At 37.1% G+C, this 19,982-nt stretch overlaps 5 protein-coding genes across 5 annotated transcripts; 2 read left to right on the top strand and 3 right to left on the bottom strand.

Moving 5' to 3' along the window:
• Positions 1-1,141: 1,141 nt before the first annotated feature.
• Positions 1,142-2,964, bottom strand: LOC120774888 (GPN-loop GTPase 1). The gene is made up of 4 exons (XM_040104750.1): positions 2,221-2,964; positions 1,927-2,156; positions 1,724-1,862; positions 1,142-1,666 (listed from the first exon to the last, which is right to left on the bottom strand). The coding sequence occupies exons 1-4, from the start codon at positions 2,815-2,817 to the stop codon at positions 1,481-1,483; spliced, it is 1,152 nt and encodes a 383-aa protein (XP_039960684.1). The 5' UTR covers positions 2,818-2,964; the 3' UTR covers positions 1,142-1,480.
• Positions 2,965-3,196: 232 nt separating this feature from the next.
• Positions 3,197-3,980, top strand: LOC120774892 (glutaredoxin-related protein 5, mitochondrial). The gene is made up of 2 exons (XM_040104760.1): positions 3,197-3,586; positions 3,645-3,980. Exons 1-2 carry the CDS (start codon positions 3,283-3,285, stop codon positions 3,836-3,838), a joined length of 498 nt encoding a protein of 165 aa, XP_039960694.1. The 5' UTR covers positions 3,197-3,282; the 3' UTR covers positions 3,839-3,980.
• Positions 3,981-4,434: 454 nt separating this feature from the next.
• Positions 4,435-8,401, bottom strand: LOC120774878 (myotubularin-related protein 10-B). The gene is made up of 2 exons (XM_040104732.1): positions 7,680-8,401; positions 4,435-7,539 (listed from the first exon to the last, which is right to left on the bottom strand). Exons 1-2 carry the CDS (start codon positions 7,743-7,745, stop codon positions 5,269-5,271), a joined length of 2,337 nt encoding a protein of 778 aa, XP_039960666.1. The 5' UTR covers positions 7,746-8,401; the 3' UTR covers positions 4,435-5,268.
• A 342-nt stretch (positions 8,402-8,743) lies between these two features.
• Positions 8,744-13,103, top strand: LOC120774872 (nardilysin). The gene is made up of 9 exons (XM_040104718.1): positions 8,744-9,212; positions 9,266-9,486; positions 9,569-10,305; positions 10,370-10,576; positions 10,631-11,244; positions 11,305-11,428; positions 11,496-11,656; positions 11,717-11,936; positions 12,001-13,103. Exons 1-9 carry the CDS (start codon positions 8,944-8,946, stop codon positions 12,886-12,888), a joined length of 3,441 nt encoding a protein of 1,146 aa, XP_039960652.1. The 5' UTR covers positions 8,744-8,943; the 3' UTR covers positions 12,889-13,103.
• Positions 13,104-14,093: 990 nt separating this feature from the next.
• On the bottom strand, positions 14,094-19,708 carry LOC120774704 (copper-transporting ATPase 1). The gene is made up of 5 exons (XM_040104433.1): positions 19,696-19,708; positions 18,436-19,593; positions 16,111-17,357; positions 15,275-16,051; positions 14,094-15,222 (listed from the first exon to the last, which is right to left on the bottom strand). Exons 1-5 carry the CDS (start codon positions 19,706-19,708, stop codon positions 14,497-14,499), a joined length of 3,921 nt encoding a protein of 1,306 aa, XP_039960367.1. The 3' UTR covers positions 14,094-14,496.
• Between the last annotated feature and the right edge of the window lie 274 nt (positions 19,709-19,982).

Raw genomic sequence — 19,982 nt, 5'->3', positions numbered from 1 at the left:
AGTCCTAACTGCTCTGCTCTGCCGACGTGGGCAGCGCTGCTGGGGATCTGCGATTTTTGTAAATTACAAAATTGCCCATTTCTACCAGGCGACCATAAACGTGCAGCAGGTGGCTGCCAAAAAAAAGTGGCTGGTACATGTAGATATGTATTGCCCATTTCTACCAGACGCCCGAAAGTATGCAGCAGGTGACAAAAAAAAGTGGCTGGTACATGTAGATATGTATGCGGCCGGCCAGCAGGTATGTATTTATGTATATGTGGGCCAACGGAAGCGACATGGATTACAGTACCACCCAAGGGGAAGTGTACAAACCGGAACCGGAAATGTACCAGGTAGCAACTTCAACCGGATGTAAATTTCCGGAAACGGATGTGTAAAAACCGGAACCGGATACTCACTAGACATGAACTCAAACCGGATACAAATCCCCGGAAACGGATGTGCATAAACCGGAACCGGAAATGTGCCAGTTACCAACTTCAACCGGATGTAAATTTCCGGAAACGGAAGTTGTCAGCCGGTTACGGTTATACAGGAAGTTCATGAGCGGTGGGGAATTTCCGGATATAATTTTCAAAAGGCGGAAGTGGTAACTAACAGGAAGTTGTACAGAAAAGAAAATATCAGTTTATCGCAACTTCCGGTTAATTACTTCCGCTTCCGGAAATTTACATCCGGTTGAAGTTGGTATCTGGTACATTTCCGGTTCCGGTTTATGCACTTCCCCTTGGGTGGTACCGTAATCCATGTCGCTTCCGTTGGCCCACATATACATACATACATACCTGCTGGCCGGCCGCATACATATCTACATGTACCAGCCACTTTTTTTTGTCACCTGCTGCATACTTTCGGGCGTCTGGTAGAAATGGGCAATACATATCTACATGTACCAGCCACTTTTTTTTGGCAGCCACCTGCTGCACGTTTATGGTCGCCTGGTAGAAATGGGCAATTTTGTAATTTACAAAAATCGCAGATCCCCAGCAGCGCTGCCCACGTCGGCAGAGCAGAGCAGTTAGGACTTTGAATGGCCATAACTCGGCTAAATCTGAACCGATTTTAATGATTTTGGTGTCAAATTAAAGGAATTTTTAAGCTTTATATAACTGCTATTTCTAAAATAATTACACAGTGCTTTGTTTTTTACTACGCTACCACAAAACTAGTAGCTTATGTATATTCTGTAGAGGATATATGTATATTCATATATAAATTTACAGGTTACCACAAATTCAGAAGTAATACTACACAACTACAAATATAAGCCTCCATATGTATGTATATCGTGCGTACATTTCAATTATCTTATAAGCCGGAATATTGTAACGCCTAATACAAAACATAAGTTAGCTTTTGCGCCTAAAAATCTACTCAATTTAAATCATTAATAAAGTATATACATATATATATAAATTATAATTATCATCGTTAGGAACTTCCTAAACTACTATTATTGTTTCACGCACTTCTCATATCATTTCTGTATATTTTTCTCTTTTTGAGCGTCCGTGTGCTGTTTCACGAACTGATTGAAGTTTTGTTCCTCCACATGGTCTTCATTAAAGGTAGGTGCTTCTTCTTCTCGACCTTCTTCGTCCTCTGAACTCTCATTTCCAGGATGTTTCAGATAAATATCAGACAATTCTCGGCCAAGAGCAACCTAAATACAACACTCATTCATGATATGTACATAATTTCATAATTAATCATTACTTACTTCCTCTACAAAACTACCCAAAGGTACTTCGCTTCCTTCACCTTTGCTCTTTGCGATCGCAACCAATTTATTTTCTTTGATTTTCGCTTCTTCAGCTATTTTGGCCTCTCGTAGTTTGATGTATTCTGCTTTATAATCGCTGCGAACAAAAAAAAAACATAATTAATATCAAATTTGTACATTTTAATAACAATCTTCATTACCGTTCGTATTCTTTCGCACAATCGCCCACTAAATCATAAAATCTATCAAATCCAATGCCCGTTTTCGACGACACTCCACAAGTTCGTAGATTGCGATAGAACTCATCGAGTGTAAGGGACATGGTTCTTGTCAAATTACTGATGTAGTTTTGTTCTTTTTCTAGTGCTTCCTGGAAAGCTTCGAAATCGCTCATCCACTCCACAGCAAAATCATGGTCTTGCACATCTATCTGTAAAATGTACAATAAAATTTCGTGAGATATCGGCTCTGATTTTTCATTGTACCACATTCACCTTGTTGAGTGCTACTATGAAAGGCAGGCGTGCTTTGTACAATATAGAGCAGGCATACAACATATTCGACATGAATGTTGTCGGGCTTATTGAACGCACAACATCCATCACATAAACTACAACAGTTGGAAACATGGTAGCTAAGGCCTCAGTGATTATCGTGCCAGAAGCTGACCATGTAAATACTTCGATTTGTCCAGGGGTATCAATAATGCACCACTTGTGACCCTGCTGTCCAGCGCGCCTTATTAATTCCACCACTTTTTCAAATTTAGTGGCAAACAAATTCAATGAGGTGACAATTCCACCATTCGGACCAAGTTTGTACTGCTTCATTACTTCTTTGTAGTTCACGGTATCTCTGATGTCTATATTAGCATGGTATGGAGTTTCACGACAAGCAGGATCCAGATTTATCACATACGGCTTGAAATGATTAAATGAAAGCTGAGTAAGTTTCTGAACAAATGTGGTCTTTCCAGACCCAGCCATGCCAAGCACAATCATGCATACTGGTGTCGCTACTGGTTCATGCCCTTCTGAAATTGATGCTTTTTCACTAGCTGATGAACTAGCCTTGAAACTAGAACTCGCCATTATTTAATATATTTGCTAAAATATATAAAACTATTTTAATTGCGGAATATACTTTGCAAACAAAAAACGCGGTGTAAAATGCGAGTTCAAGAGATGCCGTTCTGGTAAACTTTTTATATTATTATGAATGAACTGCCATATATTTTTTTAACTTAAAAAAAACTGGCCAATCTTTTATTTTTATTGTCTTAACCAATTTTTGATGTACCTACTGCGCGTTGATAATTTGTTTGACTTTTGTTAAATTGTAAAATTACTTCTAAAATCAGTAATGTCATCATATTCTATTCTATATTTTCTTATAAAATTAAGTAAGTATGGCAAAGTTATATATAACCTCAATTAAGGAACATATGCAAAAACAAAACAGCTGACTGTCAAATAGGTGAGGAAATCGGAAGTGTTCGAAATTTGTTTGTTATTTAACAAAATTAAAACTGAAATAAAAATTAAAAAAAATAGAAAATGTCTGGAAGATTAATCCTACGTCAGCTCTTTCGACAGGGCGCACTTGCACAACGCGTGCCTGTGTTTAAACGATATGAAAGTGCGTCAACAGCTACTGGTACGACCAGCACCACCAAACAGCCAACATTCAATAAGGACACTTTGAAGCAGCTTGTAAATACAAATAAGGTTGTAATATTTATGAAAGGTAATCCTGAAACACCGAAATGTGGTTTCAGCAATGCAGTCGTGCAAATACTGCGAATGCATGGTGTACAATATGACGCACATGATGTACTTCAAAGCGATGAATTGCGACAAAGTATGCTTTAATTTACAGTGTTTTCCAAACTATTTTTTATCAAAAATTTAATTTATAGGCATCAAGGAGTTTTCCGATTGGCCCACCATCCCTCAGATTTACATAAATGGCGAATTTGTTGGCGGTTGTGATATTCTATTGCAAATGCACCAAAGCGGCGATTTGATAGAGGAGCTAAAGAAGGTTGGCATAGAATCACTCTTACTGACAGAAGCCAAAAACCCAGAAAAGTGTACTAAACCCGACCAATAGTAAAATCATTGAATTATTAATAGCACTTTGGAAAATTTGTTGGATATTTATGTAACTTTCGCGATATATTAAACATTTATTATATTATAATAATGTTAAATAAAATAAAATTGCGTTGAATTTAGGTGATCACCCTTTCAAAGTATTTTCTACATACTCTTCCGACGGTGCTTATATTCAGCAAAAGCAAGTAGCTCCAAGATTTTCACATAGATTTGAGTAGGATTACGAATTCTTAATATTTCCATACAGTACTGCCGATGTTCGCTAAATACCATATTAGCAATTATAATGGCGATCGAGAAAGCAGTGCGATGATGCATCTGTTCCACAGATGGAACACTTTTCTTCCGACGTGGTGACATTTACAAAAAAATATAAGTAAATTATACAGCGAAATTCGAATAAAATATTAGGTTCGCTAAATGCGCACAAAACCTTCTCGAATTTATGATAATAAAACCGTTATTTTACCGTGACACACTTTGTATATTATGTATAATATACATGTACATACATATGTATATAATGTACAAACCAAACCAATGCACAGTGGTTTTGTTACAAACATTTTCGATTAAAAAATTCAAACTTCGTATAACTTCAATTTTATTTTCGATTTACCTTTTCGACAATACATTGAATATATTTTACATTTTTAATTTATTTACTAATTCTTCGATTAGTAATTTACGTGTGAAATATTAAAATATAATAAATATTTTAGTATTTGTTTTTCATATACATATATATTTATTTATATACCTATGTAGGCAATATCGTAACGACATTGGTGCGACATTTTTATTATGGTTGTCTTGCGGTCGGATGAAATCGTTATTTTTTATCGGTCTCAACCGATACCATAAAAAAACCACCTCGATAAAAGTAAAATTTCAATTATTTTTTCAATTACAAGAAAACTGCAACTATTATTTAAATACGCCTATATAATACAAACATTTCATACAAGTCTAACGAGTAAGACTTTTTCTGCATTAACATTCATAACTGCCGTCACTTCAGTAAATTTGTAGATTTTTAATAATATAAACTTTTATACGAATAGTCGGAATAGTTTCTGAACAAAAAAAAAAAGATTGGTAATGAAAATTGAATTAGCAAATAATACTATAACGTTCTCATTTAAGGTATGTATTAAGAATTTTGAATTGCTTGGATAATAGCATGTGAGTGTGATGGTACTGCATGATTTTAATAAATGCCAGCATAAAAGATAAGTTCTTTTTACAAAATACCAATGCTATTTCTAAATATTTCTTTTATGTAATTGTCTTTCTAAATCCCAATTGGACCAATTCATTGCAATAAATAAAAAGAAAAACTGGTATTTTAACCAAAAAGCTCAATTTCAGATTTGCATCTTAACCGAATTTAGCTGCTTGAGACATTTTACAAATATCTGAATGCTATGCGATTGATAGACGTTCCATAAATGATCCTTCTAACAGGAATTCATTGCTATTTGTTAGTATGTCGATAAGCTGCTCAGATTCGCCCGTGTTTATGCTAAAGGGGAAAAATGACGAAATTTCTGGAAGCAATCCACTGCTATTGAATCCATTTAAGGTAGCCGGTAAGGAAGACTTGCGACGTCGCTCTACGCCATCGATCATTTCAATGCTATTACTTCTTCTTGTAGTATTATCTATGAGGGGCCTTTTTTCACAGGTCCGTTCATAGTAAATATCTGGTAAATCTTCAAAGTCCTGAAGTTCTAAGCATCGCTGTAATTTGGCAATATTACTCAACAGTAAACGATGATTAAGATCTATCTGCGGAAAGCCGCCGTGCTTGATTTCTAAAATAGGCATCCAACGATAATAACATTGTTCCCATATTGCCAAATCAACCATGCGATGTTGCGGTTCCAAAAAGCGGTCCTTTGGTATTGTAGAGGAGGTAACAAACAATTGTGGATTGATGGTTGTAAAGCGTTGCTGTTGCCCTTGTTTAATAGAGGAAATTTGTGCGAGTCCGGGTAGCATAACAGCACCTGCAGGTATCGCTATCGAACGACGATTCTGTGGTTCCTGTCGCTGACGTTGATAGAAAGGATTTGTAAAGAATACCTTATCTTTCTCAGCGAACTGTTCACCCCAATCCCAAACAGGACGCAGTACCAAGTTACCAAAATTAACCGCACGTGCTCGATCCGCCTCAGTATCAAATTGAAATGTATCAAATATAGGTAGAAAACACGAATCCCATAATGTAGTCAAATATGTTTGACTGTATTCAAATTCGTCTGGGAATTGTTGTAACAACTGCCATACGCAGTCAAGAAACAGTAAGAAAACGGGACTTTCATCTTCTTCTGCTGCATCACCACGAACATGGCCTAATCTAGTTTGAAAAGGATGCTCCAAAGACACCCATTCCTTTTGTACCAAAGACTGAAATCCATCAATTGTCCGAAATAGAGGATCTAGTATTATTTGCGTCAGGCTCGAAATAATACAACACAAATCCCGACCATTGGTTTCCTGCAATACACATGTTGTACCGGTTCGCAACGATTCTGCAGCTTCACACGAATATCGTAAACACAGTGACACGTAGAAGAGCCAATTCGACTTTTCCACATTTGAAAGAAATTTGGAATCTTGAACCAGAAATTCTTGGGGACTTTCCGGAGTACAAAGGCGACGAAACTTTAGGTATGCTCTTTGCACATCTTGTATACTAGGAAGGCGATCCGTCAATTGTAGAAGTTTTAGCGCATGACGTGGATCACACTTTCTCACGAGTTCGAGGGTGACATTTTCCACTTTCGTGTCTTGCTGCATTGCTGGTTTCAATTCCGCCAAACGAACAAGCGATGCATTGCCATAACCATATACCCAAAATGCCGCTCGCGAATCGTAGAAGGCTCGTGATAAATCCAAGAAACGTTCAACTGTGCAGCATTTAGGAATGACAAAGTGAGGCGGTAGGGTGTACTTTGGGGCTTGCAATACGTTTTGTAATTGAGGCACACTATCGGCACTTACAACTTGCCATTCATTTGAACCACATCGTATTAACTCTCGTGCCCAGTCATTTTTTGTGCTGTACATAGTCACACTAGATTTTCCTAACATGGAATAATATGGCTCGCGATAACAGTACGCAAAACTTAGATCATGACGCGATGGATATGCAAATCGCGCTAAAGCTGAAGCAATCAGTTTTCCATAGTCAGGGCCAGATCTTGAATTTTGGAAAGCGAATTTAAGTAAACGAAAATTTTTGCAAATAATGTGAAGGGCCGTAATACGACTACTCATCACTTTCTGTTGTGCGTCAAGTTTTTTGCGTCTATTTCCTCCACTTAATGCGCTTACGCTGACTCTACCGCCCTCTGCCAGCTGGTACACATAGTCTATGTTATTTAGGGTAACATCGTTACGTTGCAAGTATAGATGCTCCTGATACGATTCTTGGGGAGGTGTTTCTTGTTTATGTCGTTGTAGTGGCACAAATGCCACTTTGAAATTGGTGACACTTAACAACCCGAATATTGCCTGGCGGGACATATCGAGTTCAGAACCTTCAGTGGGTGCAGGCAAAATAGCAGAAAACAGATAAGCGGGTGCCGATGCTACAACCAGTTCGTTAGGTAATAATCGTGGTTTAGCCAAATGAAGGTCCCGTAGCTCTGTTGGAAGCCAATCATCACTACCTTCTTGGCGAGGAATCTATCAAATCGAAATTTAATTGTTGAGTAAAGCAACTCATAAAAGAAATGCACATTACGAGGTGATGTCATTTTTCCTCATAACGGTACACTAAGTTCTATTGAATATAATCGACTTCAAAAGTATTGTATTATACTTACATCTCCAGGTGAGGGTGCAACATAACTCAAAAAAGTATTTCGCTTCCGGTCCGATATACTAGCCATGTTTGGTGATAATTGCCTACCGTCTGCTTGTTGTCGACCTTCTTCCTATGTACTATATTCAATGCTATAGATATTGTCACCGTCTCTGGTTGAATTTTAATATTCAGTTAACGCAATGTTGCTACTTAAATGTTTGTGGTTGCAATGTAATGTTGGTTTTATCCGTTCTATCGCGTCAAAAAGCTAGGTGATTTGTGGGCGGGCGTGTTGCAAACGCCAGAACAAGCACTGCGTCCGCCCTCTGCGTCAGCACTGTACTTTAGCTTAAATCTATTTTCTTTGATGTTTTGATCGTTTTTCCTTGCTTTGCATGAGATAAGTAATGATAGTACTTCCCGACGAATTTGGCAAATTTTGTTTTCTTTATTCATGTAGTGTCATCACAAACGTCATACCAAAGATTTAATAAATCTATATTAATTTTTCTTTTCACTGATTTTCAAAGGTTCACTTATGATGGCATTTTTCAATTCTAAAGCATTTCAAATGCTAATATTTATTTTTCTGGACGAATTCCATATTTTTCAGTAGAATGAAGTTAAAAAATTCACTTTCAATCACTTTTAGCTTATTTCCCAAATCACTTTGATCACTTGCTTTCATTGACATTCCCTGTTTAGCAATCAGGGTAGCATTTTTACTAAATGAATACAGTTCGGATATTAGCACTTTTATCCATAATTAAATTCATATTTATTTAAATTATTTACATACATTGTTTGGTATTAAAACAATATAATGAGCAGAGAGTTGATATATTTGTAATGAATTATATTTAGGTTTTGAAAATCTTATTGATGTCAATGAAAATATATTTGCTTCACTCTTATTGAGCCTTTTTTACGGTCATGTACAATCGTAAGAGAACGTTCTCTCCACCCGCTCTCTCATCAATAAGAGAGAGTAAAAATCTAGTGGGAAATGCGAACGTGGACTAAACGTCAAAGCAAACAGAGAAGAACAAAAACTCATCAGTAGGATTTAATTTTCGGCCACTTTGCTTTCATTTTTCGATGGAGGTTGCGGTAAATTTGGTTAAGAATAAAAATCTAGAACGTTTTTATTACATTTAATAAATTATAAATAAAAAAAATTGCAACATATTCAAAAAATTCAAAACCTTGACTACAAAACGCTACTGCAAACAAAAAATAATAATAGGGATCATCCAAAATTCAAGAAGTTAGTGAAAGGGTTTATGATTATTCGAAGATTTTCGAAATTGTTGGTGACAAAAACATCTTTGGAATATTCTTTTGACCTTACCAATTGCTACACGCCTGTAGCACAAGCGATATCACTAAATATTAAATCGGAATACCTACCACAACGAGGAACATCAACTCGTTTTTCTCGTCGAGGATATTTTAGAAATAGTTTCTCAACCACAGACATGGTGAATACAGAATCTTCTGTGAAATATTTGGAAATTCCTGATAAATCGGAAAGCGACAAAAAACATTATAAGTAAAAACTATAATACTTTCAGTTCATTTTTGAGTTTGACAAATTTTTTTCAGAACCTTATTATTGAGTAATGGTATTCGAGCATTGCTTGTGTCGGACCCTACACCGGTGCCGCATTGTGGACTAACTTCTTCATCGTCCTCATCATCATATGACTCCACGGGAGACTCTTGTGCTGAAGAGAGTAGTAGTACCAGTAGTGAAGATGAAGAATCTATGAGCACATCCACAACAGACAACGGTGAAAGTGATTCAGACTTAGAGTCAGAGGAAGGTTAGTCTTACACATCCGTATACGACTATCTATAAATGCATCTTTTGAAATGTAAACTATATCGACTATATCGACTCTACAGGTGACGAGAAATTGGCTGCTTGTGCATTGTTGGTCGACGTTGGCTCCTTCGCGGAACCCACCGAATACCAAGGGTTAGCCCATTTTCTGGAACATATGATCTTTATGGGATCAGAAAAGTATCCAGCGGAGAATGCGTTTGATGCACACATTAAAAAATGTGGCGGATTTGACAACGCGCATACGGAGTTCGAAGAAACATGTTTCTATTTTGAGGTATCTGAAGAGCATTTGGACAGCAGTATGGACTATTTCTCTGCATTACTGAAAGCACCACTTATGAAAAAAGAAGCAATGACACGTGAACGTGATTCGGTTGAGTCCGAATTTCAGCAAATTGTACATGACGACGAAGTTCGCCGAGATCAACTTGTAGCTGCCTACGCTACACCAGGCTACCCACATGCCACGTTCCCGTGGGGCAATCTCAAAACTCTTAAAGATGGAATAAGTGATGATGATCTACATGCAATGTTACATGAATTTCAAAAGCGACATTATAGTGCTCATCGTATGTGTGTTTGTGTGCAAGCTCGTCTTCCCATCGACGAGTTGGAGCAAATGGTTGTGAAACACTTCTCGGGTATTCCTAGTAACGATCTTCCGGGTTTAGATCTTTCGCCGTACAATTATCGAGACGCTTTCCGAAAGGAATTTTTCGAAGAAGTATTTTTTGTTAAACCAGTGGAAAATATTTGTAAACTAGAACTTACATGGGTACTGCCGTCTATGATAAAGGTATGGATATTGATAATCAAAAGTACTACATATATTTACTAATCAATACCTCTCGTTCGTATAGCAATATAAAACAAAACCAGATCAATTTATTTCACATTTGATTGGATACGAAGGAGAGGGCAGTTTATGTGCCTATTTAAGGAAACGCTTGTGGGCATTGGAACTTACAGCGGGGATCGATGAAAGCGGTTTTGAATCAAATTCCATATATTCTTCCTTTGTTATCGGAATCTTTTTAACTGATCGCGGTTTCCAGCATCTCGACGAAGTAGGCACAAAATACGATTCTGTATTAAATTTAATTTTCTAATTTTTATTTAAGGTACTTGCTGCTAGTTTTGCCTTTATTAAACTCTTTGCCGGCTGCGGCCCATTCAAAGATGCTTTCACAGAGTTGCAAAAAATTGAGGCGACTAACTTCCGGTTCGAATCTCAGCGACCGGCTTTGGACAATGTCGAAAAATTAGCTGTAAAAATGAAATATTATCCACCAAAGGATATATTGACTGGCACTGAATTGTATTACGAGTACAATGAAGATCACATTCAAGATGTTGTAAAGCATTTAAACGAATTCAGATTCAATATAATGATCACCTCGCAACACAAATATGAAGGTGTAACATATGACAAAAAAGAAAAATGGTTCAGTACTGAATATACCACAGTTAAAATGCCTCAAAAATGGCGTGAACTCTGGGAGAATTCAAAGCCCATGCCAGAGTTGTTCCTGCCGAAGCCAAATCGTTTTATTTCGAATGATTTTCGTTTACACTGGGAGGAAAACGGAAAACCAGAGTTGCCGACTGCCCCTAAGAAAATACTTCAGACGGATATATGTGAATTGTGGTTTAGACAAGATGATAAGTTTCTCCTACCTGAGGCTTACATGTACTTTTATTTTATATCACCATTATTGCGCAAGGATCCCAAAAAGTAAACACCACACTTTTTTCCATTGTTGAAAAATTTACTTATTTCTTTTAATGTCTATAGCGACGCTTTGTGTGCCCTCTATGAAAGATTAGTTAAATTCCGACTTAGTGAAGAATTGTATCCAGCCACTGTTGCAGGCCTTTCGTATCAATTCTACACTGCCGAAAAGGGCATTATACTAAAGGTATGTATACTTGACATAATTTTAGATTCACTACGATTAATTTACTCTTATTTCCTATTACTGCAAGGTGAATGGTTATAATGAAAAATTACATTTGCTTGTGGGCATTATAACCAAAGCTATGGTGTCAATGCGTGAACACATAACGGAAGATCAGTTTAATATATTCAAAACAGATCAGAAGAAATCTTATTTCAATTCGTTGATCAAGCCGAGAACTCTCAACAAGTAAGAAAATCGAAAACTTGTACACAGCCTAGTCTAAAAATCCGTATTGTTTATTTTTAGGGATATTCGTTTAAGTATCGTAGAGCACATCCGCTGGCCCATTATAACTAAATATAAATGTTTAGATAGCCTTACATTAAATGATGTGTTACATTTCTCCGACGCCTATACGAGCGAATTATATTTGCAGACACTAATGCAGGGTAATTTGACAGAGGAGTCAGCACATAATGTAATGAATTCCGTGTTAACTACTCTCAATTGTCGCAATATCAAGGAGGTATGGCAAATGTGAAGCACTTTACTACTAAAACTTTATATATCTTAATATCTTGTTGCCTTAGACTAAATACATTGAGAATCGTACCGTCCAGTTGCCTCAAGGTTCTCACTTCATACGCTGCCGTTCTCTCAATGAGGAGGATGTGAACACCGTAATTTGTAACTTTTACCAAATAGGCCCGTGTTCTCTCCGAGTCGAAAGCATCTTGGATCTCTTAATGATGTTTGTTGAGGAACCATTATTCGACACACTCCGTACGAAGGAGCAGCTGGGATACTATGTTTCGGCATCAGTGCGAATGAACTATGGCATAATTGGTTACTCAATCGCTGTAAATTCACAGGAAACAAAGTTTAGTGCCGCTCATGTAGACGAAAGGATTGAAGTGTTTCGAGGAAAAATGTTGCAAATTTTGGAAGAGATGAGTGAAGAAGACTTCGAACATGTTCGTGAGTCGTTAATAAAAATTAAGCAGGTTGTTGATATATCACTCGCAGAGGAAGTGTCTCACAATTGGGAGGAGATCACATCCGAGGAATATGTTTTCGATCGAAGGCGGCGTGAAGTTGACGTTTTGCGAGCGCTAACTAAGCAAGATATAATCGATTTTTGCCTAAACAACGAACGAACCAATTTACGCAAGTTGTCGGTGCAAGTCATCGGCAATAAGGACTCAGTGCGCTCTAAGCGTTCAGCTAAACGTGACGAGGAGAATTCCAATGAGAACAGTGCGGGCAGCAGTGGCAGTGAATCGGAGGTCGATGATGAAGAGCTTTTCAATGCATTAGCTAGCAAATTGGATGTGCGGTTCATACCGAAGGATGGGGACGCAACAACAATAGTAGATATTAAGGACTTTAAGGAAAACTTGCATATATACCCGATTACTAAAACTAAATTGGAAAATGGCACAGAGCGTTCGCCGATGGAAATAATAGAGGAATGTTAAAAAAATCACGATGGAAGATTAGGGTATTGAAGAGTTCTTGGAAAACCCGGTAACACATAGTGGACTGGCGGTGGTTCAACATAAATTTAAAAGCAATGATGTGCCCTGCATTAGTAATTACCACTTTTTATTCGCAGTAGTTTAAAAAACTGAAATAATTTGAAAATTTTGAGTCAATAAAATGAATTCACTTACAAGTGAACATATAAAGAAAATGGTACTAAACTCATTCATCACTAAATGGAGTACATGTGGTGGAATTAATCGATGGCCTTGTCTCTTAGGTATTTATGCAATCATAAATTCATCCTGATTTTGATTTATTTGCAAAATATTTCAGTTGAAGTTGCTATGTGTTTGATCAAACAGCAGTAAGTCAAAAACTATTTTGTATAGTAGGTGTAGACGTGTTGGCATTTTGGCTGATTTAGTCGAAAATTAAATAAAAAATATGTATAAACTGATATACATACATATATATATGTATATATATACATATACATATATATATATATATATATATACGGAAGTAATATTATTACGCCTTAAGCAAACAATGCGTTGAAGGAAAACATCTGCGCTGCTGTATAAATAATAGAATTTTGTTTAGTGAAATAATTGTGCCACGAGTAATTATTTTACTTTTCAAGCAGTTCTGTTCTTTTTAGCAACATATTTGAATGATTTATGGGCCACAGTCATCAGCTCGCACATTTATCAAATATTAACTTTTGTTCTCTTCTATTGAACATGATAAATAACACTGTAGTGATTAATTTTGAAATTAAAACTTGTACAATGTAATGTTTTTATCATCTTGTTGAATATATCTCTGTTCTCGAGGCTGTATGTAGATATGTATTTAAAAGTCAGTCGATCATAGGGGAGTTGTATATGTATATATAAATTAAAATTAGCTTAAAGTAAGCTCTTTTACTATTTTAAATATTAAAAATTATAATTATCAGAAATTCCGTTTTATTTGTATTGCACTATCGCCTTAAATTGATAAGAAACGAAACAAATGCATACTTCACTACTCGCAGGTACCTCACAAAAAAGTAGAATTAACGCATTTGTTTGGATTTTTACTGATACAGGGTCTTTATTCTTAATCGTTTTGAAGAATATTTATGTATATGACTATATTGTATATATATAAAAAATAAGGTTTAACATGTTTAACGATTTTATATGCACACTTGTTAGTTTGTCATACCTTTAAGGATTTTATTGTTCAGGTTGGTTATTTATAGGAAGGCAAAAAATGGAAAAAAAAATGTTGTGTATAGATTAGCTTAATCAATATTTGTTCGTCGTACACTATCCGTTGACTTAGCGCAGATGCATATATTTGTTATATACATATGTACATACATGTGTTCAAAGTAAATGCTCATAATTAGGCAAAGTACAAAAACGGTACAAAAGAGGTGGTTTTAAAAATGAGGAACCTAAATATATGGAAAATTTTCTGCGCTATGCTTCTTATTCCTACAATTTATATACATATGTCTCAGATATATAAATATAACATATAAAATAACAAAAACAACTTCTACATTTCACTGTCTACGGACAATCACTAAGCACTTGCCTTTAATCACTCTACAATTTCTGCATTTCCGTCACGTTCTTGATGCTCTTCGTCTTTACAATTTTAGGTGTGAATTCACCACCGTCTGTCTCCAAGAGACTACCTTCATTGTGATTATAGCGGCTCTGTGCTCCCCCTAGGAAAATTCGCGACAACAAAGAACTATTTGAGCGATTTAACTTCGCGCGCGGTAGGTCTTCTAAACCGCGATGTAAGGACAATTTGTCGAGTTCACGGTCGCCGTCGCGTTCTTGCTCCAAATATTTCATATATTCGGGTGTGCGCAGCGAAGCAGCCGATGGTTTGCGATAACATTTAAGCATTAATGACGAGCAGACTACGGAAACCGAACTGGCTGCCATAGCTACCGATGCCATCCACGGCTGCAATGTGAAACCGAGAGGTGCAAATATGCCTGAAGCCAGCGGTATACCGAGTAGATTGTACATACTGGCAAACAGGAAATTGTACCGTATACGGCGCACGGTGCGGCGGGACAGATCTAGGCAAGCCACCACGTCGAGCAGGTCGTTACGCATAAGTACCACATCGGCCGCCTCAGCCGCTACATCGGTACCAGCAGCGATCGCAATGCCCACATCAGCTTGAGCAAGAGCAGGACTATCGTTGACGCCATCGCCAACCATTGCAACCCGTGCACCGCTTTCTTGTATTAGTTGTATTTTAGCCACCTTGTGCGATGGTAAAACCTCGGCAAAGATGCGCTTAATTCCAACCTGTAATAATGTAAAATAAAGCAAACGTTCTCCCTTGTTGTTTGTTACTTACCTGTCTAGCTATACTTGCAGCAGTATTTTCATTATCACCAGTTAGCAAAATTACGTTGATGCCCATTTTTTTTAGTGTGTATACAGCTAGATGCGCCTCAGGTTTGACCATGTCCGACACTCCATACATGCATATTAACTGACCATTCAGTGCGCAAAGCACAGCTGTATGTCCCTTCGACTCTTCTTCACTCAAGCAGTTGTCAATTTCATGTGGCACGGCTATGGCGTTGCGATGCATCCATTCACGGTTGCCAATCAACACATTTATCTCACTACTCAATACATTTGAGATAGTTTCGGTGTTTGCTGCGGCGCCATATAGTGTTTCGTCTAATTGGAGCAATTGTTGTTGCTGTTGTAGCTCCATGGATTTACTGGTAGGCAACTGCGGTATGAGTTCCTCAATGCTTGCACCGTTTTCCGTATGCACTGTGTTTGGATTTGATCGGTAATTATTCTCATAGTTAATTATTTTTTCAGCAATAGTAGCTTGACGCAACGCTTGTTCGTACTGCAATACAGTAACCTTTATGCCACAACCTGGTACTGCGAGAAAGTTCTGTGTTTTGCCAAATGTTTGTAAGCCCAATAAATCTTTGGAGAAGCGTACTATAGCAGATGCAATTGGATGCTCACTATTCGACTCTGCAGCACCGATAATAGTTAGCGCACGTGCCAAACTACAGACAGCGGGTTTGACGAACATAACTATTTTAGATGTCATAGGCATTCCGTGTGTTATGGTGCCCGTTTTATCGAAAACCACGGTTTTAACCTATTATTGAAGAAAGATTTAATTTATTCAAATATGAAACATTTATTTCAAAAGCATACCTTATAAGCATTTTCCAATGCTGTGGCACCTTTAACAAGTACACCATTGATCGCACCAGTACCTGTAGCTACCATAACGGCAGTTGGAGTGGCCAGACCCAACGCACAGGGGCATGCAATTGCCAACACGCTAAGGGCACACTTGAAAGCATGACTAATGACAATTGCATGTGAATCCATGTGCATCTTGTGTTCCATAGCTACGGGCACAAGGTCTGGATCAGTGAATCCAGCAATTAACCAACCGATCAATGTTATGCTCGAAACTGCCACAACGAATGGAACAAAATAACCTGCAATACGATCAGCTAACTGTTGTATTGGAGCTTTGGAAGTTTGCGCCTCTTCAACCAGGCGCACAATTTGAGATAAGGTAGTATTTTCCCCAGTATGAGTAGCAGATATAAGTAAGACACCATTCTGATTAATTGAACCACCAATTACCACTGCGCCCTTTCGTTTGGCAACCGGCATTGACTCGCCGGTTATGAGACTTTCATCACATGTTGAACTACCGTAAAGTACTTTGCCATCCACAGGCACCTTGGCACCCGGTATTACCTTGAGAACATCACCACGTTGCACGTAGTCCACTGATATAACTTTTTCTGATTTTATGTCAAAGTCAGCAGACACATCAACCAACAATGCCTCAGCCGCCTTCAGTGATAAGAGTTTTGATAGTGCTTCTGAAGTTTTTCCTTTTGCAATGTGTTCCAACCAGCGACCTAGAGATATGAAAATCAACAACATGGGCGGCGTATCAAAGAAAGTTAATGGCGAGGAGTTTTGCTCCATCAACACAGCGGCTATGACTACAGCCACAGAGTAAATATAGGATATTGTGGTGACCATAGAAATTAGTACGTCCATATTAGTGGTACCGTGACGTATTGCTCGAAAAGACTGTACGTAAAAATGCCATCCACCAAAAAACTGCACTGGCGTTGATAGCAGAAACATTACAAGGTTTTCCATTGACAACCCGGGAACTAGACAACACATAGCTGCGTGACCTCTGTCATTCATTTCAACCATGAAATAGATCATGGCAACCATACATGGCCCGCCAAAGATAAGAGACACCAAGAAAGCGTTGCGCCATTTTGCAATCTCTTCTTTATGCTGCAAATAGTCGTGGGTCATCTTGTCTCGGCCATTATGCAGTCGTGCCTGAAAACCCAGTCGCTCAATGGCTTCGCAAATGCTGCGAGGTCCCGTCTTTTCGGTATTAAAGCGGAATTTACCTACAATGTAAGTGATAAAGTAAATCTAACTTAATTTTCTTTTTAAATTTCCAATTTGAGGAATATGTATATTCTATATTAATTCTATGCTCAGGAAAAGTGGTTATAACCATTGGATATTTTACTTTTTTTAACGTTTCACAAGTCACAACAAATGATAAGAATGACAGAGTATATGTAATTGCATTTTAATGATGACATATTACCCATAAATAAATGTATACAGAAAATTTAAATTTACAAATTCATGCAAATGATGTCGATATAGTATTCCTACCTACTTTGCTAAATATCATTTGTATGTATTTAGGAAAATGTATATCAAAGGTGTAGGCACCCTATCATTATTACAATTTTATGTTATCTACATACATATCTATTCACGGTTGACATGAAATTGTGGGAGGCTTAATTAAAAAATCTACTGTAGGTAAAAGTCTTACTTCTATATGTGAATTTAAGATAACTGCTAACAAATTTAATGCCTTAGCAGTATTTTCAGTGATAAGCGGTTGGGTGTCCATCCTTTTGTTATCAAGCACTATTGGGGCGTTCAAAAAATAAGAATTTAAATATTCTGCAGACATCATTATCACATTTGTTTCGACACTCTGTCATACTCCTACCTAAATATATTTGCCTCTTAATTTTTTCAATTTTCTCAATTTGAGGATTAATATTATCGAATATATGTAATTCAAACCAATTTCATACATATTTAGTAAATAACAGACATACATTTTAAACATACACAAATGTGTACATATTTGTAAATATGTACGCTTACAGGTACACATGCATTGACCGTAAATTTTATAAAATATTGAATCGAATATCGTTTATATTTTTTATCAATTTAACTAATTAAGTTGTACCATTCAAGTTTATATATATTATGTGCCTTTATGGCAAAATAAAAAATTACTTAATAGAAATAATCTTTAATCCCACAAGAAGTAAAGGTATTGGAAATATTTGATTTTTTCTTTGACTACATAGTGTATGTAATTACTACAGCTAGTTGGCAAGAAAACCTTTCTACAAAGTTTTAAGATTATTTATATTTTTGTTCACATACCTTTTCGAGTCAATAATGTAACAGACGCTGCAGTAACGCCTTTCACTTTTAATACGTGCGTTTCGATTTTGTTCACACAAGACGCGCAGGTCATACCTGTGATTTCAATTTCTACCTCCGACTCGCCACTGCCCGGTTCATCGATGATTTCTGAAGGAAATCCCAGCTCTGTAATGGATTTCGCTATATTTTCCGCTGTCACAACATTTGCATTATATTTTACTTCTGCTTTAGCGGCAAGTAGTGCAACAAGTATACTATCCAGCCCGTATATCTTTTTACAGTGTTTTTCAATAGTTGCCACACAACTGGCGCATGTCATACCACGTATATGTAGAAAACATTTGGATAGCGCCCCATCCACGGACACTTCTGTATGAGCTTTTTGGGAAATGTTCGCAGAAGTCACATTTGACACCTGTTGCTTTTTAGGGGATTTTGAATCCTGTTCAGATGAAACTTTGCTTGAACTAATTCCGTCACCAACGTTATCTTTTTCCAATACGGTCGCTTCAAAACCCATGTCGTCAATCATATCAGCGATGTCTGTGGGCGTTAATTGGCTTGCGTCGTACTTTACCGTAGCGCACTTATCATCTAAACTAACGTTGATTTGTAATATTCCAGGCTTTGTTCCTATATTTCCTTCAATGTTCCGAACACACGAATTGCAAGTCATACCAATAATACGTATTTGAATGTCAGCACCAACACAACTGTCCCTTTCCATGGTCTTTTCAAAGGCAGGTTGTGATTCCGTTTGCGTATACAGACAATCGAAACCCATTTCCTCTATTTCAAATGCGATTTTGCTGGGATCCGTTTGCTCGGGGTTATATTCAAAATAACCACATTTATCTTCAAGAACGACACGGACATTTATTATTCCAGGTTTTCCTGATATTGTGCTCTCGATATTCCTTACGCAACTCTGGCAAGTCATGCCTTCAATAGGCAGGCGGATATTTTCATTATCCATTGTTCTTTTATTTTCAGGAAATTTTACGATCGCCGGATTATTGAGTGTATTGCTCTGTCCAATGTTATTTTCCAAACCAATAAAAGAAACTTGTTCGATCTTTGAGGTCAAAGCATTTGAGTCTGGTCCCTCTGTTTCCAATTCATTCAAAACTTTTGTTTCTGAAGACTTTATTAATCCTTAAGGAAAGAGTGTTTCTGCACTTGATATTTAGAAATTTACTAACGAAATGTTTAACTATTCTAAGCACTTTTTAGCAAATACCTATAAAAGCGATCTACTTTCAAATTTCATTGTTTTTATTTTCTTCGCCAAGTTTATACGTTCACTGAAAATGGGAGACTTGTGACAACCTACTTATAAATTGCATTTGACAAAGCAAATTTAAAAGCTCTAAAAGTGATGCCACATATCTATGTTTCGTATGAAAGCAACTTATTTATATTGGTGCGTGCAATGGATATTTTTAAGCATTAAGGCGGGTTGTGTGCAAAATATTTATGAATGTGTCAGACGACGCTTGTTTGTATAACTACTTATGAAGGGTATTTGATGCTAATGATATATC

This window comes from Bactrocera tryoni, chromosome 4, assembly GCF_016617805.1.
Source record: "Bactrocera tryoni isolate S06 chromosome 4, CSIRO_BtryS06_freeze2, whole genome shotgun sequence".
Taxonomy (NCBI): domain Eukaryota; kingdom Metazoa; phylum Arthropoda; class Insecta; order Diptera; family Tephritidae; genus Bactrocera; species Bactrocera tryoni.
This window is presented reverse-complemented; position numbering and strand designations above follow the sequence as displayed.